The sequence below is a fragment of the Aspergillus lucknowensis genome, assembly GCF_044049455.1.
Source record: "Aspergillus lucknowensis strain CBS 449.75 chromosome Unknown BJX67scaffold_21, whole genome shotgun sequence".
Classification (NCBI taxonomy): domain Eukaryota; kingdom Fungi; phylum Ascomycota; class Eurotiomycetes; order Eurotiales; family Aspergillaceae; genus Aspergillus; species Aspergillus lucknowensis.
Window position 1 is genome coordinate 308068 of NW_027263565.1, and position 24153 is coordinate 332220.

At 53.0% G+C, this 24153-nt stretch overlaps 9 protein-coding genes across 9 annotated transcripts; 2 read left to right on the forward strand and 7 right to left on the reverse strand.

The window, feature by feature from the left end:
* Positions 1 to 1386: 1386 nt before the first annotated feature.
* On the reverse strand, positions 1387 to 5055 carry BJX67DRAFT_381394 (WD40-repeat-containing domain protein; the record flags this gene model as incomplete). Its single annotated transcript, XM_071033012.1, has 6 exons — positions 1387 to 1443; positions 1496 to 1977; positions 2040 to 2117; positions 2172 to 2206; positions 3043 to 4011; positions 4067 to 5055. 6 exons carry the CDS (start codon positions 5053 to 5055, stop codon positions 1387 to 1389), a joined length of 2610 nt encoding a protein of 869 aa, XP_070886053.1.
* A 430-nt stretch (positions 5056 to 5485) lies between these two features.
* On the reverse strand, positions 5486 to 7873 carry pgmA (phosphoglucomutase PGM2). The gene is made up of 3 exons (XM_071024345.1): positions 7643 to 7873; positions 7278 to 7579; positions 5486 to 7231 (listed from the first exon to the last, which is right to left on the reverse strand). The coding sequence occupies exons 1-3, from the start codon at positions 7693 to 7695 to the stop codon at positions 5916 to 5918; spliced, it is 1671 nt and encodes a 556-aa protein (XP_070886054.1). The 5' UTR covers positions 7696 to 7873; the 3' UTR covers positions 5486 to 5915.
* A 1-nt stretch (position 7874) lies between these two features.
* BJX67DRAFT_113293 (oligoribonuclease) lies at positions 7875 to 9153 on the reverse strand. The gene is made up of 2 exons (XM_071024346.1): positions 8564 to 9153; positions 7875 to 8514 (listed from the first exon to the last, which is right to left on the reverse strand). The coding sequence occupies exons 1-2, from the start codon at positions 8723 to 8725 to the stop codon at positions 7999 to 8001; spliced, it is 678 nt and encodes a 225-aa protein (XP_070886055.1). The 5' UTR covers positions 8726 to 9153; the 3' UTR covers positions 7875 to 7998.
* Positions 8755 to 11545, reverse strand: BJX67DRAFT_353873 (uncharacterized protein). The gene is made up of 3 exons (XM_071029165.1): positions 9889 to 11545; positions 9484 to 9821; positions 8755 to 9433 (listed from the first exon to the last, which is right to left on the reverse strand). Exons 1-3 carry the CDS (start codon positions 10928 to 10930, stop codon positions 9005 to 9007), a joined length of 1809 nt encoding a protein of 602 aa, XP_070886056.1. The 5' UTR covers positions 10931 to 11545; the 3' UTR covers positions 8755 to 9004.
* A 42-nt stretch (positions 11546 to 11587) lies between these two features.
* BJX67DRAFT_372221 (uncharacterized protein) lies at positions 11588 to 15459 on the reverse strand (the record flags this gene model as incomplete). The annotated part of the gene is made up of 8 exons (XM_071031215.1): positions 11588 to 12574; positions 12627 to 12684; positions 12768 to 13482; positions 13549 to 13610; positions 13664 to 13828; positions 13882 to 13984; positions 14050 to 14277; positions 15441 to 15459. 8 exons carry the CDS (start codon positions 15457 to 15459, stop codon positions 11588 to 11590), a joined length of 2337 nt encoding a protein of 778 aa, XP_070886057.1.
* Positions 15460 to 16545: 1086 nt separating this feature from the next.
* BJX67DRAFT_113486 (uncharacterized protein) lies at positions 16546 to 17235 on the forward strand. Its single transcript, XM_071024347.1, has one exon. The coding sequence runs from the start codon at positions 16646 to 16648 to the stop codon at positions 17066 to 17068; it is 423 nt and encodes a 140-aa protein (XP_070886058.1). The 5' UTR covers positions 16546 to 16645; the 3' UTR covers positions 17069 to 17235.
* On the forward strand, positions 17236 to 20014 carry BJX67DRAFT_388284 (sugar porter family MFS transporter). Its single transcript, XM_071034350.1, has 8 exons — positions 17236 to 17481; positions 17537 to 17611; positions 17666 to 17929; positions 17987 to 18012; positions 18065 to 18158; positions 18213 to 19219; positions 19269 to 19383; positions 19436 to 20014. Exons 1-8 carry the CDS (start codon positions 17402 to 17404, stop codon positions 19656 to 19658), a joined length of 1884 nt encoding a protein of 627 aa, XP_070886059.1. The 5' UTR covers positions 17236 to 17401; the 3' UTR covers positions 19659 to 20014.
* BJX67DRAFT_113536 (succinate dehydrogenase flavoprotein subunit) lies at positions 20015 to 22368 on the reverse strand. The gene is made up of 4 exons (XM_071024350.1): positions 22132 to 22368; positions 21994 to 22084; positions 21588 to 21938; positions 20015 to 21531 (listed from the first exon to the last, which is right to left on the reverse strand). Exons 1-4 carry the CDS (start codon positions 22281 to 22283, stop codon positions 20158 to 20160), a joined length of 1968 nt encoding a protein of 655 aa, XP_070886060.1. The 5' UTR covers positions 22284 to 22368; the 3' UTR covers positions 20015 to 20157.
* Positions 22129 to 23755, reverse strand: BJX67DRAFT_114130 (putative beta-N-acetylglucosaminidase). The gene is made up of 2 exons (XM_071024351.1): positions 22888 to 23755; positions 22129 to 22828 (listed from the first exon to the last, which is right to left on the reverse strand). Exons 1-2 carry the CDS (start codon positions 23602 to 23604, stop codon positions 22454 to 22456), a joined length of 1092 nt encoding a protein of 363 aa, XP_070886061.1. The 5' UTR covers positions 23605 to 23755; the 3' UTR covers positions 22129 to 22453.
* Positions 23756 to 24153: the final 398 nt, after the last annotated feature.

Here is a 24153-nt window from a genome sequence, read left to right on the forward strand (position 1 = left end):
GGTATCGGATGAGAAAGTAAGTAGAATCGAAAGAGAGGCGTCAGTGAGCAGTGGGCAATGTCTTTGCGAGCAAGCGAGGTGAAGGAGTGGACATCAGCAGACACACTGCCGACAAGAGGCTAGCCTGGGAAGATGGAAGCAGATCAAAATGCGATGCGACCTAACCAAAAATACAAATTAGTCTTGGAATCACGAGACGTCAAGCAGAGACATGAATGACGAGGTGGTAAGACATACGAATTATTCGAATAAAAGCCAGTCAGTCACTGTTCAAGGCTCATGCCTTGCCCATCATGGATCTTTTCCAGAAGTGCTTCAGGATGGTAACGGACGATCTTTCATTCCATCCCAAGGGTGTTCCCCAGTGTCAACGTTTCCGTGGGTGAGGCTCCACGTTGACACCCAAGGTTCTGTCTGGCCTAGTCTTCTCGGCCGATGAGAGTCCGTCGACGACTTCTTGCGAACGAGGATGAAGCCCTGAAAGACAAACAGAAAAGAAGAGGCGGCGGCGGGAGGAGAGAAGGGAAGAGAAGAAGAGGAAGCGGAGGAGACGATGCAGGAACAGGAAGAGGACCCGAACACGAAAAAGGAGGCTAAGAATAACAACGCTGGACGCCGGACTCTCGTTAATTAAACGGGATGATGGTCTGAGACTTGCAGACTGACGGCAAACTAACTCATTTAGCCTGCCAAGCGGGTCGGCAACGGTTGCACTCGCTTCCTCTCACGTCTCGCTCCATTCGTTGACCATCTGTTGGACAAATCTGATTCTTGAATTGGCAAGCATTCGTCACCCGAGCCGTTGAAGTGACAGGAACCACCTCTATCCATGGATTGCCTCCCACACTCGAATGTTCTGGCCGCCCGTCCCACTGCTGGGCTGTCGAACCCCCACCACAACCAGGGAAACCAGACGTGAAAGGGCGCCTGGAGAGTTTGTGCACTGCAAGGGGCACGTAAACAAACATGCAAGGCACTGGGAAGTTATCACTGTTATAATATTAACTATAGCTTCAGCTGCCTGGCTTCAACTCAGCGCTTCTTTCTGGGCTGTCTACTTCGCGAGGTTAGATCTGTGATTAGGAATGGAATCTTCCAGGAATGTGGCCAGCTCAGACAGGGTTCGAGGAATGTATCGGAGCAAGTAGCCTCCGTTCAGCCCTATTTAGAGAACCATATCTAGAATGTGGGCGGGGGCAGTTCAACTATACAAGCGGATCGTCGCATCTCTCCTCAAATTCCGAAACACGCACTTCTAGACCTGACCCTGCGGTCAACAATCCAAACAGACATTAATAAGAAAGGTTCGCCGGGAAATGTGTCATAGAAACAGGGAATCCAATTTCAACGCTGTCGCGATGAAGGGGTATTAATAGGTCAGGTGCCTCAAAATGTCTCCAGCTCGTCTGCGCCTTCGGCTTCGGCAGGGATCTCAAATCCCTCCTGTAGAAATGTCAGTCTTCTGAGCTCATGTTTTTGTTTTGATTGCTCGTACCTCCGTCGAGTAGAGGATACCCTGAATGTGCTTCACAAGCGAGTCCTCTTCCTTCTCCAGTTCTGGATCCGCCTCAATTGCGTTCTGCAAGAGTAGCTCGATATCTCGGAGCTTCGCAAAGTAGAAGTCGCGCTCCTTCTCCAAACCGGCCATTGCCTCCTTGTTTGTAGCAAGCTCCGCCTGCAACGCAGCTACGCTGGCAGAGGCAGCGCCCCCAGCAGCAGGTCGCGGGCGACCACCGATGGTGGGAGTAGTTCCACGCCGGGCACTACCAGCAGAACCTGCGCCAGCACGCGAACCGGCCGCGGCGGGTGGTGCTCCGGAAGCCTTTCGGCGGGCGACCGCATCGTAGTCTCCACCCGGATAGTGTTGGTCCCAATATTTCTTTGTCCACTGAAGGAACTCCAAGTTGTCTTGCATGCGGCACTTGGAAAGCGACTCGACGGGGATTGGCTTGTCGACAGCGTGGCGCGCAAAAACATCTGTCAGGGAGGAGTCGATTATTCTAGGAAACCAATTTCTTCGAGCGTGGGAGCCAACATACTCTGGAGAATTTTGAAGTTCTGAAGATAGGCGTATTCCGTGTTAACGTTGAATTTCACCCGGGACATAGGAACGTCCACTGTTGAAAGGCAGTGTTAGCGCGGCAAAGAAGCGTCCGATCGAGAATACTCACTGAATATCGAGTCGAAAATCTGGCATAGCGCAGCTCTACAAGCAGGCAATTAGTTACCGCCATCCCAAAGAACCCCAATCTCCATGCTCCTGTCGCAGGCCATCGCTAGGTGATAGCCGTAGGACAAGGGGTTGTTGCCCGTACCCGGTTCCGCATTGTTCGATCTTGGTCAAATTCAACGATAGCAGGCTGTTGAGCCATGCTAGAAGCTCCTGTCTGTTCTCCCAGAGATTATATCCCGTCAGCGCCCGATGGCTAGATTCCAGTCCGCAAGAAGGTATCCGAGTGCCCGACGAACCTGGATTCACCCATGGTGGGGTAAGCAAACGAGAAATTCGGGGGGAAGGCGAAGGAGGGAGGTTCGCGAGAAGTAATGGCAATGCACAACGGAAGATTGAGGGAACACTGGCCTCTCTTGCGGTTATCAGGCTCTGCTGGTGTGTTTCTGGTTTGATGATTCGTTTGGAGAAGTTAAGACAGTGGTAAAGAGGATGGGACTCGGATGGGTTATTGTTGTTGTTCGTTTCTTGTCGACAAAACCTTGGAAACCCACCCGACTTCCTGTCTTTGGCTGGGGCTAGCTCAATTTTGACCAATCATCGCTCGGTCCACTTCAGGAAATTCGACGCCTCAGGCAGCACAAATTGCATCCCAGTGAATTTCCATTATAACAGGATTGTGCTGATAGGATGGAATAGATGATGGGTATAAATTGATTAAAGCACCAAAGTGTATCTCTATCGCTAGCCAAGAGGAAGCCAAAAAGGAAAGGAAAGAATAAACAGAAAGAAGAAATGGTCTAGCCAAAAGATTTTTCTTCTCGAAACCCGCAAGAGAATGCAAAAGGTCTAGTGCAATGCCCCGAGTCTACTCTTCCAATAAATCAATGCCATCTATTCCGTATCCGAAATCCATGATGACTGCGCGGGAGTCCTGGCTTGTGGCGACAATGCGCCTATAATCGGACTTGACGCTCAGCATCCAACTCGTGGTCCAGCCGGGAAAATCGATGGACAACTCCCCATTTCGAGAGTCGAATACTTTGACGCTCATGTCGTAGCTGCCGCTGACGATCCGCTGATTGACGCTATCGAGATGCAAGGACCTCACTAAGCCGGTATGGCCTTGGATCTCTTTGGCCAGCTCGCCACTGTTGGCGTCAAACTGGTAGATCATCCGGTCATTTCCGCCAGTGAGCACAGTCCGTGCATCGTGACTGAACTCGACACAAGCAAGACCTCTATCTTTGCTGGAAAACTCCTTGACACATTGGCCGGAGCTGATGTTCCACAACTTGGCGACCCCGTCCCCGCTTGCAGAGACGAGTAGATCACCACGAAGCTGAACGGCATTGACAGGCCCGCGATGGCCAAGAAGTTGCTTCACCAGAGCCCCAGTGTGTCGATCCCAAACGCAAATCGTGTGATCCTTGGAGCAGGAGACAATGTGACGATCATCGAAGCAAATGTCCAGCACTCCCGCTGTGTGGCCTTCGAGGCGACGGATTGGCCGGTAATCATTCTTCATATCCCAGACGATGCAGGAAAAATCAGAAGATCCAGTAACCATGATTTCGTTATCATACTGCAGACACAGAATGGAAGCGCTGTGGTATTCAGCCGGTCGTTCCATCAAGTCCACAATCTCAGCGGAGCGGGTCGGAGGGGGACGAATGGTAAGAAAGGGAGACTTCCCCGATGACTGCTGCTCAGGATTATGAACCGGGCCGCTGTTCGAGACGTCTCCCGGCGGTGGGCCAATGATTTTACGGCAGGGCCATGGGTAGCGAGCATCCCAGACCCTGATGGTTCGATCGCGGGAGCCGGTTATAATCTTGTCCCTTCGAAGACACAGATGAGTGGTAGGATCAGATAGCCCGAGGGATCAAAACTTACTCATCAAATTGAACGCAATAGACACTGTCTGTATGACCTTGGAGGTAAATGGCTGCTGCCTTGCCATCTTTCCACCGCTGATCCAAAGCACGGCGAACCAGAAACAACTTCTTCCAGTCTTGATTAAACACGGACTTGCCCAATCCAGTAGATGGCAGCTTCTGGGTGTGATTATCTGCTGGGCGAGGCTGGCCGTAGCAACGACGAAACACATGGCGCCAAATGTGTTTGGATGAGGCCTGCTCACTCCAAGCACGAGACACCAATTGGCTACTCATCAAAGAGTCAGGATCGAGATTTGACAGCACCCGCGCCATAATTTCGGTGGGAAAGAAGGTCAACGGGTCAACACGGACAAGATCCGACTCCAGATCAGACGACTCGGAATGATCGTCGAGGTTGATGCCAATTCCGCTCTCCGAGTCATGGGTCAGCTTCATATGATCCATCTTGCGGGCCATTTCATTCTGTGCTGCTGCGGCGGCTCGAGCGGCGGCCCCAGAGTACATATCATTAGGTAGGACTGGGGGCTCAGACCCATTGCCGGGAATGGGGAGCGGGATGGAGGAGTTACGGATGGGCCAGGCACCGAAGTCAGGTTCTTGGTCACCATTCGCAATCGGACACTCAAATCCGATCTCGTCATGGTGAGGGGGATTGAACGTCCGGGAGGTTTTGTTACGAAGTGTGACCGAGAGGCGGCGGCCGAGCGCACGAAGTCCTTCTACCGGATGGCGCAAGCTGGAGAAGCTCTTTGCCCCGCGACGCCTGTGAGCTGGTTCGGGGAAATGGCTCACGTCTTCCAGCACCGGATCATTCATTGCATCTCCGGAATCCACGAGGGTTAGGTCGCTCCAAATGTCATGTTCTGGTCTCGTACGTTGGGTTGAAGGGATGGCAGATATGGTTGCAGTCCGCGGGCGAGTTCTGAAGGATAGGGACGGTCGTCGTCGGTGGGAGGAAGCGGCAACAGGGTCTCGCGGGGCCATTGTGGGCGAAAATCCTCTCCAAGTTGACGTAAAATCAGGAGAATTATGGCGAAAGAAAGGGAGGCCGTCTCTCGGAGAGGACGCTATTGAAAGTCCCCCTTTTCTCTGATCTAAGACACGAGTCTTGGGACAGGAACGGAAGCGAAAACAGGAAGCAAGGGGCGTCTATAGTCTAGGAGCCCGGGGTATCAAATAAAAAATCAAATACAAGAAAATGAAATACTAGAGGCTGGATAAGGTTGTTCGAGGAGGACGAGAAGAGGAAAGGGTAGACAGATAAGGCGACGGGAACAACATCCGATAAGAACACACTAACGAAAGAGAGAAGAGGAGAAACGAGAGAACTTGAGGAGAGAAGAAAAACAGGAGGAAAGGAGAGAGGAGGGGAGATGGAAGAAAGGAGTGAGGGAGAAAAAAAAAATTAGGTCAAGTCAACGCCCGACAGAGGTTCCGGACAAAAAACATTGAACACGCTGACGGGAGACCCAAAGACAAGTTTTCGGGCGGTGAGGGTTTGCCACACAAAGGAGGTTGGGCGAAAAGGCGTGGCAAGACAATTGAAGAGACGGTTCATGGCAACAAAGAGTTTATTCTGGTCAATTGGAGCTCTGATTCGCGGAACCCAAGATATTTTTGAAGGATTTCTTCTTCCAAGTTCTTCCTTGAAGTTCAGGCTGATCCACTCCTGATCCACTTCCCCAGACCTCAGCTGCAGAGACTTCTCCGGACTCCGGACTCCCGTGCACAATGGAGAGCCGATATCCTGTGCCAAAGACACGGGATCGATTTTTAAATTTGAACAACTAACTATCTCGTCATGTCCCACTCAGAACAAATGTACGTTTACGCGGCTGGTGAAATCAAGTCTTAACATCAGGGTCCTCACGGCCAACATACTCATTGAACTTGAGGAGAGACAATGCAAGTCCCACCGGGCCTTTGAGGTACTCCTGCGTGTCTTGTTGATGCTTGCTCGCGTCTCCTTCATACTTCTCCACGTAGAGACGAATAGTCGCGCCGCTGCTCCCCGTCCCCGAAAGACGCACTACAATTCGGCTGCCGTCGTCGAACTTCACATACAACCCCTGGTTCTTCGCGACGCTGCCATCGAGATCGGTGTAGGCAAAGTTTCCAGAGTCGATGACCTTCCGGCCGGAGATGGTGCTCCCGATGAACGAGTCCTTGTTATCGACAGCCTTCTCGGAGAGGTTCGCGATAAGCTTATTCGCGCCGGCGCTATCGACATTCTCGTAGTCGTACCGCGTGAAGAAGGTCCTCCCATAGGTTTGCCAGAATTCATGCTGAATGGAAGCAATGCTTGGCGTCTCGTTGGGTTTCCGCTCCGCCACGCCGGCGATGATGTTAAGCCACGCGATGACAGCCCAAACGCCGTCCTTCTCGCGGATGTGGTTGCTTCCTGTGCCAAAACTCTCCTCGCCACAGATGGACATTTTCTTGTTGTCGAAGAGGTTGCAGAAGAATTTCCAGCCTGTTGGAACTTCATAAGATTGTAGACCCTGCGCCTTGGCGACGAGATCAATGGCGCCGGATGTCGGCATGGAGCGCGCGAGTCCGTCAACACCGTGCTTCTGGAACCAAGGGATAAGCTTCGCGTGGTGTGCAATGATGGCGAGGCTGTCTCCCGGGGAGACGAAGGTGTTGGCTCCGTAAATCATATTGCGGTCACCGTCACCGTCGCTGGCAGCGCCGAAGTGGATACCGTTCTTGTCAACAGCTTCAACAAGCTCATGCGCGTATACGAGGTTGGGGTCAGGGTGGCCACCACCAAAGTCAGGCTTCGGGACGCAGTTCAGGGTGCTGCTGGCGGGGAGACCGAGCTCTTTGACGAATATATCAACACCGTATGGACCGGTGACACCATGCATGCCGTCGAAGAGCACCTTGAAGTCAGGATGCTTCTTCAAAAAGCTCCTGATCAGGTCGAAGTCAAAAATCTCTTTCATCAGGGCGAGATAGTCTTCGGTGGAGTGGACAACCTCGACCTCGAGGGGCCCGTAGCTGCGGGAGCCAATTGTGGTAGTGTCGACCTCAGGCAGGTCAATATACTTGTAGGAGGTGAGGGACTTGGAGACCTCGTAGATCTTGTTGGTAACTTGTTCGGGGGCAGGAGCGCCATTGGTGAGATTGTACTTGATACCGAAATCGGCATCGGGGCCTAAAAAGTCAGCCACGTCTTAAAAGGCCGGGGTAATGAGACGCACCGCCAGGGTTGTGACTGGCAGTCAAAAGGATACCACCAGTCGCCTTCCTCTTGCGAATGAGGTTACTGGCAGCTGGGGTACTCAAAATGCCATTCTGGCCGACGAGGAGCTTCTTCACTCCATAGGCAGCACTGATCTTGGCGATTTTCTGGATGACGTCGGAGTTGTAGTAGCGGCCATCGCCGCCGAGGACGAGGAAGGCGTCCTGAGCGCCTTCAGGGATGGAGAGGAGGATGCTGGTGATAAACGACTCGGAGTAGTTCTCTTGCTGAAAGACCTTGACCTTTTTTCGCAGGCCGGAGCTGTACATATACCAGTTAGAGACAATTAGAGGAATCAGAGGCATAAAAAGGGAATTGACGTACGTTCCAGGCTTCTGGTCGCTGAAGGGTTGGAGGGACACAGTCTGGACCGACATGGTGGGGTAGCGAGAGCTGTTGAGATAGACGTTGGGGAGGGAAGGGAGAGGAACAGACCTAAGAGACGGGCAAGGGAAAGGAATGAGGTGGAGGAGGAGTAATTATAGGAGAAAGCAAGGAATGCTCGAATGTTCACCGACAATTGGACGCAGAGAAGGTGCCCAAGGAGGAAAAATGAATTGAAGCTTGATCTGGTGGGGGAAGCAGTGAACAAATAATGTGATCATCACACCACTCGCAGCTAGAATAGTCGCTGCGCCCTGACTACTGTCCCGCCCTGTACATCGTCTAATAGCAGTGTGTTAAGAGAAGAGAGTCTGCTTGTAAAACTTCATCTCCTCGATACTCTCCAGGATGTCATCCCTGGCCAGATGCACCTCCCTCTTCCCTGGCGCCGCTGCCAAAACATTCTCCCCTCCCCACCGTCGCACCACCTCCTTCATCGTACTCACATCCACAATCCGATAGTGTAGCCAATCCAATACCGTCGCATACGGACCACACGCTAGAAACGCCTTGTCCGCATGTACACTGTTCCCCGCTAGCATCGCCGTCCGGGGGTTTGGTATGTACCGCTTGACGTAGGCAAGGAGTTCGGCGGCCGCGGTCTCGGGCGTTACAGTCGAGTTTTGGACGCGCGCTGTGAGTCCGGTGCGGCCGTGGGTGTCGATGCACCACTGCGACATTGCGTCGAGTGTGGACTTGGGCTGGTGGATGACGGTTTCGAAGCCGGTGGTATCGAGGAGGTTGAGCTGGGCGTCCGTGATGAAGCAGCAAATTTGCAGGATTTGGTCGGTTTTCGGGTCGAGGCCCGTCATCTTGAAAATGTGAGATTCATCGAGGTTTCTCGTGGAGTGAAGATCGAACCTCGCAGTCAATCCACACCAGCGGATCGGAGGAGCGTGTCAGAGGCATGGTGGAGAAGTCTATGAAGCGGCTGTAGGATGGAGAGGTCAAAGGCAGAAGGAGACCGAGGGAATCAGAGTTGAAAGCTTTCCGTCTGCGGATATTATTCAAGCATAACATCATACCTAGATAAGGACTCCATCGACAATGGAATTCAACTCCTTCTATCCAAGTTAATTCCGTCTGGCTCTCAATGAAGAACTATCTTTAACTAGTGCCAAATCCACCTCCCTGCTGCTTCAGTCGGCATCCAACCATACGGCAACATAAGGAACCATAAATAGTAGTAAATTTCAAGACGGGCCACAATTACTTATGCCCCTTACGCCAATCCGTTATGTCGTAATGATATGTCAAAAATGAGAATAGTTGAAATGATAGGCCGAAGCTCGATCTCCAAAACTAGAGCTCTTCATCCGCATTATCTGATGGGAGGACCGTCTTCGGAGACTGCAGGCCATCCGAAAGAGGTGCTGACGCGATCGGAGGTTGAGAGTCGCTTGTGATGCCCCCAGATTTATCACCACCGCTGCCAAGGACTTCACCGAGTTGCTTCGAAAGGCTGGACTCCATTCGTCGTCGAAGGGAAGACTCGTCCGCTTGCGAGACGCTAGGGCGTTGCTTCTTAAGCGGACTGCCGATGAACCCCCCGTTCAGTGTGCTCGGCGGCTGCTGCTGTTCAGATGCACTGGAAGCGGCCGGTGCTGACGTTGCCGCCGGGGGAGTCGTGGAGATACTTGATGCTGTGGGAGTCGCCCCTGTCCCTAGAGGGCTTGCTGTCTCTTGTCGAGAAGAACCAGCAAGCGACGCGGCCGAATGTTGGCGTTTCAGCTAAAAAGCAATTAGTGTGCAGCTGGTAACAATGCTAGAGTCAAGCCTACCTTGATCTTGCGCACGCCTTCTGCCAACTCGCCTTGCCGCCTGATATCATCTGGTGACAGTTGTTGGTCATCGTCCTTGCCTTCCTCCTCGTCCGCTTGGTTGAGTATCCGATCGTCGTCATCATCGTCACTGTCCATATCATCGTCGTCTATCGACTTGTTTCTTTTGTCTTTCTTGCGGCCCTCTGTGTTGTCACGGAAGTTCAAGAACCCTACAGTGCCCCCGGGTTTGAGAGGACCAAGATTCGAGAAGTCGGGCTGCAGGGATCGGCGTTTTGCTGAGCCGGGGGTTTCCTGCGACTTGGGATCTTTCAAAATTCCCATTTTCTGTAATTGACCTGAAATAGCAGAAAGGTCAGCTCTCATCCACCGCTCACCGTCTATAAGTAATGGGAATTCACTTACGCTCTCCCCGGTACATGAACGTGAAGATCGCATACGGCTTGTCGGACGGGTCAATTCCAGTAACTGTTTGAGTGCTGATTGATTTCGGATCAAGTGTTTTCGGCTTCGCGAAGCTTGTAGTATGGTCGATATCTTCGTCGCCGCCGTTACCTTGTCCTCCTTGGCTCTCGTCATCGTCGTCGTGGGCGTCGAATTGTGGGGAGTATTCGCCCCGTTTAATCTCCCCCGACGCCAGAACACGGAAAAGTGCAACCTTTATCTGGCCTGCGGTCTCGGGAATCGGGTCGTCGTCGGAATCGGGAAACGACATCTCGTCGTCCGAAACGTCCTCCAAGGGTGACTTGGTATCGTTGCCGTATCGCATAACGCCCCTGGTGTGCTTGCTAGATTTGCTTTCCATATCAAGATCCTCACTGGCATCGTTATCGCGCTTGTGTCGCCGCTTTTCCATCTTCTGTCGTCGCCGCTCTATCTTCGCCGCCGCATCCTTGCTGCCTTCTAAATCCAATCCATTGAGCCACCGCTCCAACCCGACCTCGCGAAAGAGGAACTCCCGTTCTGCAAGCCCACCCCCTTCCGACTCGGGAATGCTGACCCACCGGGAGTTCACCCAGGTCTCCTCCCCTCTCCGTAGCAGTGTAGCGACTTCCTCTTTCTGTCGGCCGTCAAAGTAGATGTAGGCGGCAATGGTTTCATTTGGTGAGTTGGTCAGGGCCTGGTACGGGGACACCGTGCTGGAGAATTGCCCGCGATGCTCGGTTTGACCGGGGAGGCCGCCGACGACCTTCGGTTTGGGGTTGGGGTTACCAGGCGTCGACTTCGGGGCTGAGTATGGCACATCCTGACCGGGATTCAAGAGCGTAATCGAAATCGCAAAGGTAGATTGTTCCGGCTGCCCACCGGCTGTATCTGGGACCTTAGGCGGTGGTACAGGAATGTAACAGGCGATGCGTGAGGCTCGGGACTGGCGCTGGATCGAGTGCTCGGGTAGTGGCCCATCCGGGGTGTGTATACTAACAGCAAGGCCCTTGAAGCATGGCATGGCGGGAGGGCGGCGGAGGGAGGGAGGGAAAGGGGTATAGAAAAGGAGAAATCTGTAGCTTATCCGTAAAAAATTAGATTCGAGGGATCTGACGGTGAGGGGGAGGAATCAAAATAGGGCTATCGAACAAGCTAAGGGAGGATGAACTGGTGGCTGGTGGGAGGCGGTCAGGAACCCTCGTGCTGCCTTCCGAGATCGCGTGAGGCTGTCGTGCAAGTGATCGAATAGAGAGACCGGCCAGAATAAAAATTCGTTCGCCTCCTTTGCTAATAATCTTGCCTCCCCTGAGCAGAATCAGATAATCCGAGCGATGGTTGTTGTTCGGAGTGGAGGAACGGCTGGGGACGAGGAGGGGCGGACAGCAATCGGGAAAAACCACAACAATGGGCGAATGAGCTTTCAGAGCAGCGCACATACAAACCAACCCAGCCGCAGAAAATGCAATGGCGCACCACTCGAAGCTTGATTGATGGCTAATGGGATATCGAGGTGTTGAACGAGAAACCTCTTGGCCCTGGTGATTTGGTGCTGGGAGAGCGACCCCTGTTGAGAGTGCCTGAGGCAGGAAAGACAGGTATCTGTGGTGGGGCATTTCATGCGACAATGTGTCACTCAATAAATTGGTATCTATGTTATGGCTACATGATACTCTTTCGCTTATAGCCCACGCCGTCGGGCCTCTTCTCTCGCGAGATCTGCCAAATCAGGAAAATCTCGATTCAAATTGCTGAGGAGGACTTCGGCTTTCCTTCGCTTCCTTTGTTCAATCTTAGCCTCGAACTGGGAGATGCGCTCGAGTATCTTCGCGTGGGAATCTACCAAGGAGAGTTCCAGTAGATCGTCTGCATACCCACGAAGAGCATCCAATTTAGTCTCCAAGACGCGTATGCTTTCTTCGTTGTCTGAAACATCCACCTTCCCACTCGTCTGGTAGTCATGGCGTCTGTGTGTGGATCCGTTTCGCGTGACAGTAACTGAGGTTGGGGGAGAAAGATAGAGATGCTGCGTTCGGCTGTCTGGGGGACGAGAGGATTGTCTCGCTCCTGAGACCGAAGGCTCAGCTTGACTGTCCATGCGGAACCCCAGTGGGTCAAACGTTCGGGGAGGGGTATAACCCAGATGAGGTCTGTCTGGGGTGGCCGTGTTCGTCGAATAAACATACGATGTATCTGACATCCGTGTGCGGCTGGGCACTGCTCCCCCAACGTCAATGGATTCACCAAGCGTCCAGCGTGACGTCCCGTGCTCATCCCCCATATCCATCCGGGGCCGTTTCAATACCCGGGGCGATATATCGATTTGCGGTGATGCACTTGGTGCGGCCAACCCGGCCTTCTTACCCCGTTTTTGGTCAAATACATTGTCAACAAACCCGAGAATGCGTCCGCGAGGATCAACAGGCTTGATCCGAGCTCGCACTGGTTTGCCTCTGCTCCGATATGGTTGAGGGAAGTGGCAGCAACGGCAGTTGCAGATTTGTGAACATTTGGGACAGCTCCACGACTCTCCACTCTTTAAGAATGGGATCAGATCAATGTCAAAGTGTCTGTGAAGGCCTCGGAAGCAGTAAAATGCGGAGCATTTACCGCATACGACACCTTTCCATCCAGGATGGTTATCACGGCATAGGTGGCAAAGTCGCTCCTATTAACGTGGTAAGCCTTTACTTTTGAAAGTGTGTCGGGGGGATCCGTACCGATGACTGCTGCCGAGCATCCATCGCAGCTACTGCCACTGCTCCGATTGATGTTTGCCTGCCAGACGCTGTCAGCTGCATCCTTGTTGGCATCACCCGGCTACAAGACTGTAGCAGTGGCGAGGTTCTCAGGGGCGGTACTTTGAGGATCTAGAAGTGTGAACAACCCGGCCATCGATCCGGCTTCCCGTTGCCTGGATGATATCTTGGCATCGACTGCGCGGAACCAACTCAGCCCAAGTGTAATCAGCTACATGCTTACAACTTCTTCCTGAAACAAAGCATGGTAGACACAAGTCAAAATCTCCACAGATTTCACATCGTAAATGGCGATTCCAAATCGTAAGGCCGCAAAAGTTGCACTCAATCACGGCGCCTTGGGTGTCCACTGTTTTTATAGACAGTATAGATTCTCGTCCAGTATCTTCATCGTCGACCAATTGGCGAAAAACATCCAAGAGGAGGGTCTCCTCCTCCCTCTCGCATGCGCCGCTCTGCAACGCATACATAGGTATTAGTGGAACTCGACCGGTGTCTGTATGGCACCTTTTTTGATACACGGGCTGCACATAGTCAAAAAATGACGCGAGGGACTTGGCATGCATTACGTTCCAGACAACCCTAGTAACCATGGGGCTGATGTTCCAAACTTGATGAGCGGCAGCTGTGGGGAAGATCACGAGATCGCCGGGCCTTTGGTCAGCGATATAAATCGGGAAGTCGGCGGATCTGAGGTCATTAATGGACACGTTGGCCCAGTCGGTGTGCGCTGATTTACCGCGTTCTTCCATAAACCTGTCGTATCTTTCCTGCGATTCACTGTCCGTTCCGAAGCATATTGATCCGGGACCGTCGCCTTGTTGAGTTAGTGGACGCTCATATCTATGTTGCATTGAGACTGGTGGATGGAGCTGGTGCTCACCTTCCGATTCGATCATGAGATTGAGGGCGACAGTGGCACTAAAACATCTATGAAACCCCGAGCTGCAAATAGGCCTCGTTAAAAAAGCACACAGACCACTAACGTAAGCGCTTACAATGATTTCCGTGTCCCGACGTACGCCATCAACACCTCCGGGGTAGTCTCCTTCGGCAAGACTCGGAAGAGGTCAAGGGAGCCAAGGTGTCTCAACGAAGAGGGTAAGATAGACTCAAACGATTTCACCCATTCCTGTGGGCAATGTAGGTCCTTTGCATAAAGGCTAACGTGGTAAGCTGGCAGGTCTGGGTACTTCGCGGCTCTCTGTTGACCTACGATTCGCGCACGCTGCCGGAGTGGGTAGGGTCAATTTGAGAGAGAAGATCTCGCAGCCGCATCCTGATGTCCCTTCCCGTCCGACAGTTCTTCACTGGAACCGCTATATGGTAAAACCAAGTTAGCATGACAATCCAGCCCACGATCATCCGCTGGCAGTATACATACCTCCCGAGTCGGAAAGGCTGACCAGACTCTCATTGCTCAGGCCAGCACGCTGCCACCCGTCAGTTCGAGCAAGTCCCCGTATTACAAAAGGTCTGCCATCGCGCAGCTTGTTCTCGATCCAATGTGATACATCCGCGTCAGGTTGGGCCTGGAGAGTATGAATTGAGAACTCGGAAAAAGGAACGAAAACTTCGTCGGAGCGCAGAAGGTCCTGGACAAGAGGTATGTCTGCTGGCAAAGAATCCATCTTAAATAGAGTCTACTAAGAGCATCTTGACAGTATGCAGAATTGCTCGTGGTGTTTCCGCCATATCAGTGCGAGACCAGCATCTCGGAACTGGAGATCCTGCTATGTCCTCACACGTGACTTAGGCTAACCTTTTTTGGGAACGCACTCATGAAGACCAGATGGAAGAGCGTGGCGACGGGCTGGGGCCGGAGACGTTTGATAGATACCAAAAAGGGAATTTACCTCGAACACATCCGTGGCTTGGGCCATCGATGTGAAATGTTGTTGACCTCGGCAGGTTGAATGAAGTTTCAAACCCTTGAACCCTGACAACCGATTATTTCTTCCCTCCCAACCGAAGCAGATAATTTCATCTTCTTCTTGGCGAACGGAGGCTGGCAGGACATCGGTCGCAAGACCGCTTAGATCTTTTCATGCTATCAAAGAAGTGAGGGCATGCGAGTAAGGAGTGATTGAGAGAAGAATCCTGAACCCTCTCTTTTATGCATATCGAGCAGTAAACTCCAAGGTTCCCATTTTATCGAGGATGCATGGTTCCGCACAGTCCGATTTCGAATCAAACCGTGCTCCCCAGCACAACCCTTGCTCCAAGGACGAAGACTGTAGGGACTCTGTGTGAATCGGAGAAGTGCCAACTCCTGCCGGTTTAAAATGGTTTGCATGACCGTGCGGGAAAAGGCAAGGGAAGGGGTCTTGGAAGATGGCTCGAGCTGACCTCTTGATTCTAGGCCCTTGACCCTTCTCTGGGCATGGGTCTGATGGTTTTTGACTGCAAATAATCAGCAACTTATTTCAGACCTGTCATTTTCACGTCGAAAAGAATGGCGGGTCAGGCCCTTGTTATCCAAGAATTCATGTGAGCTGAGCGCCGACACCAATGGCTAGAAAATGAAGGATTCCGGTTCATGGCGCAATTTCTCCCGTCTTCCCCACAAGAGGAGGATCATCAAGACTTTTGACTGTCTGGGAGAAGAACAATGCAAGCTGGGGTTCCGAAGCCTGATGAATCCAAGCGAAGCCGCGCTAAGTCCCGGACTGTCTGTCCCACATGGTTCCCAGCCGCTTCTGGACCTCGTATTCCATGCAGGAATGCTCCGTCCTCAAGTGATTTTGACACAACTCTTGACCTGTTGGCTCCTGCCCCTCTCCACACGATCCATGGTCTGATGACGGGGTGGCGTCCTGGCGTTCAGAAAGCTTCATATCGGCGTCGCCGGGTGACTCTTCTGTTCAATGCGCCTTGGGTGTTTGGGACTGACAGCGGCTGTGTCGATTTGGAATTTGATTCAACCACCCTATGGTGGAAAAAACTCTTTGTTGGTCCAAACCATCAGACTTAGGATTGGCCAAACCTTGGTGTGCCCGGATGCTGTGTTGATGCGCGCGGAACCAGGACTCGGCCTCCAGAAGGTTGGAGAATCTCTCTTGAAAGCAGCTTCCCATCGTCCACTTGGTTTGGTTAGAGTTTCTCCGGAGAGTTTCACTCGAGTGGTTTGCGCCAGAAGATGGATCTCCTGTTCGTCAATGGTGGCGTCAGTGTCGCCTTGGTAACTGGAGCCGGCCAACTTTCTCAACCCAATTCGGTTGTGTCCGCCCCCCAAATCTCCAGACTCCAAAGGGGGAGAGTGAGGGGGGCCTGGGGGACCACGTGAACAGGAGATGTTACGGGGAAATTCTCCGACCAAAGCCAACCTTGGAGTCCTCCCGTTTCAAGTTCCGCACCACCAAGATTTATCTCCTGACGCATTCAGTCATCATCATGGAGCGCTTGAAGCCGGATCTCCGGATGAATCTGCTCTCAGCCGCCGTTTTAACGTTTGATTATGATGTGCTGAGCCCCAATCTCGGGATTGGGGAGGGACAGGCGAAAAGACAGACCCAAGTAAGAATGATTGGCAGGGAACTCAGGCTGAAGAATCCTTTCACAGTGCTAATCTGGTTCCGGAATAGCACAAAGAAATTCACTTGCTTACCTTGGCCAAGAGGAGCCAATGACTCTTGAATCTAGTTGACTTGCTGGGCGCACCAGGCCTGATTCTCCCTAGCGCTCCAACAAGCAACCACCGCGTGTTCCTGGTCATACTTAAACGCGAGGGCAGGCTTTCCTCCACTGACTTGTTGGGTAGCGTGGAAGGGACACAAATAGAAAAAGCGAACGGGAGAGCCGCCGAGTCGAGGAAAGACGCTTCCTTTGATGGACGCGGCTTCCTCGAATCCATGGTTCTCTCTTGGATCATAAAGCAATCTGCCTCTCGCAACTGACCAGAAGAAGCGATCCTCGACGGGTTGCTTGCCCATCGTCGCTCTCGTACCATGGTTTCAGCTCCGCTTTGACGCAGACGTATCATGGGCTGTCAGACGATGAGTGTTTTCCTTTTCTCCAGCTTGCTCAGACAAGCAGGGTCATCGGACGACGTAAGGTCCACGACGACGGCAGGCCGCCAAGTCTTCCGGGCGACAGCCAAGCAGCAAACGAGCGGCCGACGGCCAACACCATCTTCCCTTTGGTGGCCTTTTGGGCTCATGTTTTCCAGCCGGGATTGCCAGCGACAGAGGCCTTGCGCGTCTCTCCTTGTAAATCTCGAGATGTGTCGAGATACCGACAGCCCTGGCGGACAGAAGTCGGCGGGCGGAGTTCCATGCTCTGCTGATGGCGGAATCCTCCCTGAGTGGTCAAAAAAGCAATTATCAAGGCTTGAAAATAACATTCACGCCACAGCTTGGTCCCCGTTACAGGATGACTTGTCCCACAGGTTAAATCCCGCATGAAAGACACTGATGGTGAATGGACCTGACGCTGATTGGATCTCTCCAAGCCTCTTTGTCTGCTTCTGTCACTCGGCAATTCAATGCTGGTTTAAGATTTCAGCCATCTCTGCAGTTTTTCTGCCTGCTCCTTTCTCTTCTTTCTTTCTTCCTCTTCTTCTTCCTCCTCACCCCGCATCTTTCTTTCTCTGCTTCCTGGGGCTGGCATCTCGCGTGTCTCACAGGCTCGGCACCTTCGACCTTGTCTCTTCTTCTTTGCCTTGAGTCTATCGAAAGCCAAAACTTCTTCAGACAGTTTTTATCTTGACCGTCGCATTGACCTCTAGTTGCGTGGATATGGCAGACGTGCCGGGAAAGGAGATATCGGCTCCTATCGAGACCCTCGAACAGGAAACCCTGCCCCCTGTCAAGAAGTCGTAAGCCCACATTGACGCGATCCTTTGTTAGTATCTTTTCCTAACGTATCTCCAGAGAGGGCGAGTATGTGGATGTCGCGGAGAAGGGTGTCGCTGAACACATCAACTTGAACAAGAACCTTTCGGCTAAGTATGCAGCACTCTTCTGAACATACATGCACGAAGCTAACACACTACCCCAAAGGATCAAGAACCCTCTCGCCGACCTTACCGAAACTCAGGTGCTTCGCGACGTCGAGGAATTTGCCCAGGAATTTGATCTGAACGACATCCTTCCCAACCTGCGCAAGGGTTCCCTTATTGCTCGCGACCCTGAAAACTTTAGGTCCGTGGCTGGCATTACTCCAGAGGAGACCCAAGTTGTTCAGGATGAGACCGACCACAAGTGGCGTCAGCCACGTGCTCTTTATTTCACCATCATTCTTTGCTCAATTGGTGCTGCTGTTCAGTAAGTCACGAGTCCATGTCCGCCCATCACGGAGACTGAAGCTAATCTCTTCAACAGGGGCTGGGACCAGACCGGAAGCAACGGTAATAATTTCCGAAGCTGATGTTGTGGAAGCCGCTCTGACAGCCTTTCTAGGCGCGAATCTTCGCATGCCGGAAGCCCTTGGAATCCCGGAAAAAGACAACCCTAATGCAGAGCGCAACCAGTGGCTTGTTGGTGTAATCAACGCGTAAGTGACTTCTCTTTCTGAGCCCGACGAACGGTATAACTAAGTAGCCCAAAGTGCTCCGTATATTGCGAGTGCGGCTCTCGGTGCTTGGTGGTCAGACCCCTGCAATTATTACCTGGGACGTCGAGGTGCGATCTTTCTCTCCGCCATCTTCTGCCTTCTCTCCCCGTTCGGCCAGGCTCTCAGCCAGACCTGGATTCAGCTCTTCTTTACCCGTTTCTTGCTTGGTATTGGCATGGGACTGAAGGCCTCAACGATCCCTATCTTTTGTGCTGAGAACACCCCAGCATCTGTTCGGGGCGGGCTAGTGATGTGCTGGCAGCTGTGGACGGCGTTTGGTATCTTCCTGGGGACAACCGCCAATGTAGTCGTGAAGGATATTGGAGACATTGCCTGGCGTTTGCAGATGGGCTCTGCGTTTATCCCCGCCGTTCCTCTGATTCTCGGTGTCTATATGTGCCCTGAGTCTCCCCGTTGGTTCATAAAGAAAGGAAAGCTTCGAGACGCCTATGAGTCCCTCTGCCGTCTCCGCAACACTGAACTGCAGGCGGCTCGCGATCTGTACTATATTTACGCGCAGATCAAAGTCGAGCAGGAAATTGCTGGTGAGGGCAATTATGTTACCCGATTCTTCGAGCTGTTCACCATCCCTCGTGTCCGCCGTGCAACTCTCGCCTCGTTCACCGTGATGATTGCTCAGCAGATGTGTGGTATCAACATTGTGGCTTTCTATTCTTCTACCATTTTCAGCAACGCAGGCGCAACCTACACCGAATCTCTCTGGGCCTCTTGGGGCTTCGGTCTCGTGAACTTTGTGTTCGCATTCCCTGCGGTTTGGACCATCGATACATTCGGCCGACGAGCTCTTCTCCTGTTTACCTTCCCCCAGATGGCGTGGACCCTACTCGCGGGCGGATTCTCCTTCTACATTCCTGGCGAATCGAAAGCTCATCTTGGCATTATCGCGTTCTTCGTGTTCTTGTTCGCTGCGTTCTACTCTCCTGGTGAGGGACCCGTTCCGTTTACCTACTCCGCTGAGGTCTTCCCTCTCTCTCATCGTGGTACGTATCTCCTCCCTTACGGTCACATTTTGATACTGATAACGTCCAGAGGTCGGAATGTCCTGGGCCGTGGCTACTTGCCTGGGTTGGGCTGCTGTTCTTGGCATTACCTTCCCACGGATGCTGGATGCCATGACTCCCCAAGGTGCATTCGGTTTCTATGCGTGAGTCCCCCTGAAACGATCAACGCGTCAACCTTGACTGATAAACGCATAGCGGACTGAACGTCATCGCCCTCGTCATGATCTTCTTCTGGGTGCCTGAGACCAAGCAACGCACCCTTGAGGAGCTCGACTACATCTTCGCCGTCCCGACCCGCACGCACATGCGCTACCAGCTGTTCCAGGTGCTCCCGTACTGGTTCAAGCGCTATGTTCTTTGGCAGAAGGCCGCACGTCTGGAGCCTCTGTACAAGTTCGATCATGTCGCGACCAGCTAAATGCCTGAACCGCATGGATATCCAGTCGATCCGCGCAGCGCACGATGACCATGACTCCCACATGGGCGAAAAACACAAAAACTAACAAAAACACAGAACAAGTAAAGAGACACCTTCTGGATCTTGTTTGTAGGACTCTTTCATGTCTTTTTCTTTTCTTTTTCTTTCTTTCTGGACTGGCTGTCATTGTGGGTTCCTGATTGGACTCGGTCATAGATTCTTGTTATGGTTACCTCCGTAGCTTAGGTTAGAAGATGGCCGTACGGTCAATATCAGTACCCTTTATTTAACCAATAGCATATGGGTCTTCCAAGTTTATTCGACTAGGATTTAGCTACAGATGCTTCGTGTCTGGTTTCCGTACTCGATTCGGCGATGGTAGAGAGTCTACTCCTAATGAATGCAGTTGTTCCTGCTACGCCCTACTGTGACTGTGCTACGTAAAACCGGAGGTCAAGCTCCAAGTCACCTCGAATCCCGAAGTATATAGGGAGCTAGCTCAATAACTCCTCTTAACAGGCGCAACACTCCGACACTCCCCCTCATCCAAAGTCTCCATAATAACCCGCCGATACCCGACCTCAACCCTCCCCCCCACATCCCCCTGCCACGTCAACGAATGCCTCAGCCAATTCATATCATCACGCTCGGGGAAATCCTCACGCGCATGGGACCCCCTACTTTCCGTGCGCAGGATGGCCGCCTCCGCCGTCTGGCTGGCGCAGGTAAGCAGGTTGCGTAACTCGAGGGCTTCGACGAGGTCGCTGTTCCAGATGAGACTGCGGTCTGCGATTCCCAGGTTCGTGTTGAAATCCTGTTCTACGGCGTGGACGGCGGAGACACCCGCTTTGAGGGAGGAATGTGTGCGGAAGACCGCGACGTCGGATTGCATTGTTTTCTGGAGGGCGTCGCGGATTGAGGATGTGGGCCGGGGGCCGGTTGATGTGCGGATGCGGTGCATGTCGGTTATTGAGGGTTGGCCGATTTCTGGGTTGCGCGGGGAGGATGTGGAAGTGGAGGAGGAGGAGGAGTGTAGGGGCATGTTTGGTTCGTTGTGTTGGGCGATGTGGGTTGCGCAGGCGCGGCCGAAGACAACGATGTCGAGGAGGGAGTTTGCGCCGAGTCGATTGGCGCCATGCACGGAGACGCAAGCTGCTTCGCCGGCGGCGTAGAGGCCTAGTACGGGCTTTTCGACGACCTTGTTGGGCTCTGAGGGGGTCGGCGATGGGGCGATGGTTAGGACTTGGCCGTGGTAGTTTGTTGGAATCCCGCCCATGCAGTAGTGGACTGTTGGGACGACGGGGATGGGGTCCTTTGTGATGTCGATGCCGGCGAAGATGGATGCTGTTTCGAGGATTCCGGGGAGCCGTTCGTGGATGAGCTCCTTGGGCAGGTGGGAGAGTTGGAGGTTGATGTAGCCGCGTGCTGGGCCGCAGCCTCTTCCTTCTCGGATCTCGAGGTTCATCGCTCGGGATACGACGTCTCGGCTTGCGAGGTCCTTCGCTGTCGGTGCGTAGCGCTCCATGAAGCGCTCGCCTTCGCTGTTGAGGAGGTATCCTCCTTCACCGCGGGCCCCTTCGGTGATTAGCACGCCTGCGCCGTAGATGCCTGATGGGTGGAATTGGACGAATTCCATGTCTTGGTTGGGGAGGCCGGCCCGCGCGACCATGGCGTTGCCGTCGCCTGTTGATGTGTGCGCAGATGTACAGGAGAAGTAGGCGCGTCCGTATCCCCCTGTTGCAAGGATTGTGTTGCGTGCGAAGAACCGATGCAATGTCCCATCTTCAAGCGAAAGGCAAATCACCCCGACACATTTCCCGTCTTCCATCAGTAAATCGAGAGCAAAGAACTCGACGAAGAATTGCGTATCATGCTACTCCTATTAGCCGTCCGCTCCTATATACCCACTTTCGTAGGGGAAATGAGTACCTTCAACGCCTCCCCATAGAGTGCATGCAACATCGCATGCCCCGTCCGGTCTGCTGCACAAGCCGTCCGATATGCCTGTCCGCCCTTCCCAAACTCAAGACTCTGCCCACCCAGCGCCCTCTGGTAGATCAGCCCGTCAGCTGTCCTCGAAAACGCCATCCCATACCCCTCAAGCTCGTAGATCGCCTTCGGTGCCTCCCGCGTCATGTAGTGGATTGCGTCTTGGTCCCCGAGCCAGTCGGACCCCTTTACGGTGTCGTACATATGCCACCGGTAGTCGTCTTTCGTCATGTTCCCGAGCGCCGCGTTGATCCCGCCTTGTGCGGCGACCGTGTGGGAGCGGGTTGGGAACTGTCGTACGTCAGTGTTGGTTATACTACTCATACTGAAAATGGAGGGTGAGTACCAGCTTCGTGATACAGGCTGTCCGCAGGCCGGACTCCGTGAGTCCGACTGCAGCACGAAGGCCGGCGCCGCCGGCCCCAACGACGAGGGCACTGTCTCTCGTTAACCCCTGCTCATATTAATTGCTGTGAGAACATACTCATAATGGTGATCAAACAGCGGGGTCCCAGAATGCGGGGACGACTCGGTGTGGAGAAATGAGGCCAGCCGGGGTTTCGCAGTGTTGTTCCATACACAAGATGGCCTGGAGGAGGGTATCCTCCTACGAAGAATCTGAGAAACTCGGTGCATCCCAGAGTCCAATTGCGGCCAGTTGATTAGGTTACAGGCATCGACAGGGAAGAGAGATAGTGTGTCTCGGAAAGTGGCCTTCCAGAGTTTACGAGAACGGAGAGCCTGTTTAGCCGAGGTTTTTCGCCGCTCGCCGTCTCGGACTGGCCGAATGCTCTCCTCCGAGATGCCTAAGAGGACGGTGATATCTCGCCCACCCTGTAGCTCCGCCAGACTTCGAACCCGAGTTTCTCGTAGTACCCCTCCATGCTCACCCAGTCAACGAATACCCCCTCTATCCCTCGTCCCCGCATGTTCTCAACGGCATGGCTCACCAGCGCAACCCCAATGCCCGTCCCTCGAGCGTCTTTATCAATCCCAACGCACCCAATAAGGCCTGTTTTCGGGCCACACAACGGTGGAAGCGCCCAGTTCTCTTGCAGAACCCTGGAAGCAGGGGACAGCATCAGCGTCCATCCCACCTGCTTCCCCCGTGGATCGAACGCGGCCATAATGCTTGAAGGATGTTCCTTCGGATCCAATTGAAAGAACATATCAACCCATGCCTAGGTCAACGGCCATCAGTAAACGTTCATCTCCCCAGGACAAGGGATAATAAACGCACCGGATTGTAAGAAAAGTTCCGCTTCTGACCCTCTAGGCACTCCGCGTAGTGCTCAGGCTGGAGCGGAGCAAATGTATAACCCCCCTCCTTAGCCCGCACCACATACTTCTCAGGCGCCTGGTACTCCCTGATATCTCGATAAAGATCAACGGCCCTCGGCGTCGGTGGCCGAATGTGGAATCCGCGCCGCGCAAAAAACTCCAGCACGCCCGGCGACAAGTCGGTGGGAACGCCTGGCCAGAACCGGGGGAAGCTGCTTCCGAGTATGAGATTGCATGGTTCGAAGGCGCTTCGAAACCATGCGAGTGTTTCCGCCACGAGAGTCGTCCCAACGCCCTGGCCCTGTCTCTCTGGGTGAACCGCAAGGACGGTAAGGTACCCGGACGGGCCGGGGTAGTCCGAGGTGTAGGATAAGCTGAAACCGACTATTGTTGAGTCCATTCGCGCGACTAGGTGGTGTGCGTTTGGTTTGGGGAGCAACTTCTCGAGGCTCTCCGCTGGCAGTGGGTAGCGTGGTAGAGCTGCGTTCCACACCCGAGTGACCTCAGGTAAGTCGCGAGAGACATCCAGTGGGAAGACCTGGATTGGAAGTTGTGTGCAGTGCTCAGTTTGAGACATAATGGCAATCCTTGTTGTACTGACTTTGCGTGAAAGTGGTCCTACGAAGATTGAGTGAAGTTGAGATGGAACGCGAGTTTCCAGTTGGAGCTGTTGCATCCAGCGTCACGATGCCCCTCCACTGTCTGCAGTCAGCCAAGACCTGCAAAATCGACATGAAACCGAGTGAACACTATTCATAAATTGAGAAGGCCAAGACTGTGTTGAAAGATGAGAATTAGCTGGCCTGGGTAGAAAAGTGAAATATATACTTGCACGGACGACACTTGAGCTCGGCAACGAAGAGCCTCCTGGTAAGTAGCCTTCTGTTAATCTCGCTATGCATATCATCATGGCGACGAGTGCTACGTGGGAATAACTACGACTCGAGAGAGAACTGAAGATTTTGCAACGCCACCCAAATTACAATTGATTCGTGCCAGAGCTCCCATCCTCCGTCCTAATCCAGTTGTTTTGCATGCTTGTAATCCCAACTGTCCCAAATATGTAGTACAGGAAACGCGAAATATGCAGCCCAGCCGACAGCAAGGAAGATGAGAAGGTTTTTTTGTTCGACGAAAGGAGAGGAGAAAACAAAGGAAATGAAATTGCAGCAGAACAAGTCTCATAGCAATACTGGCCCCAGATGTTATGAACCCCATAAAGGCA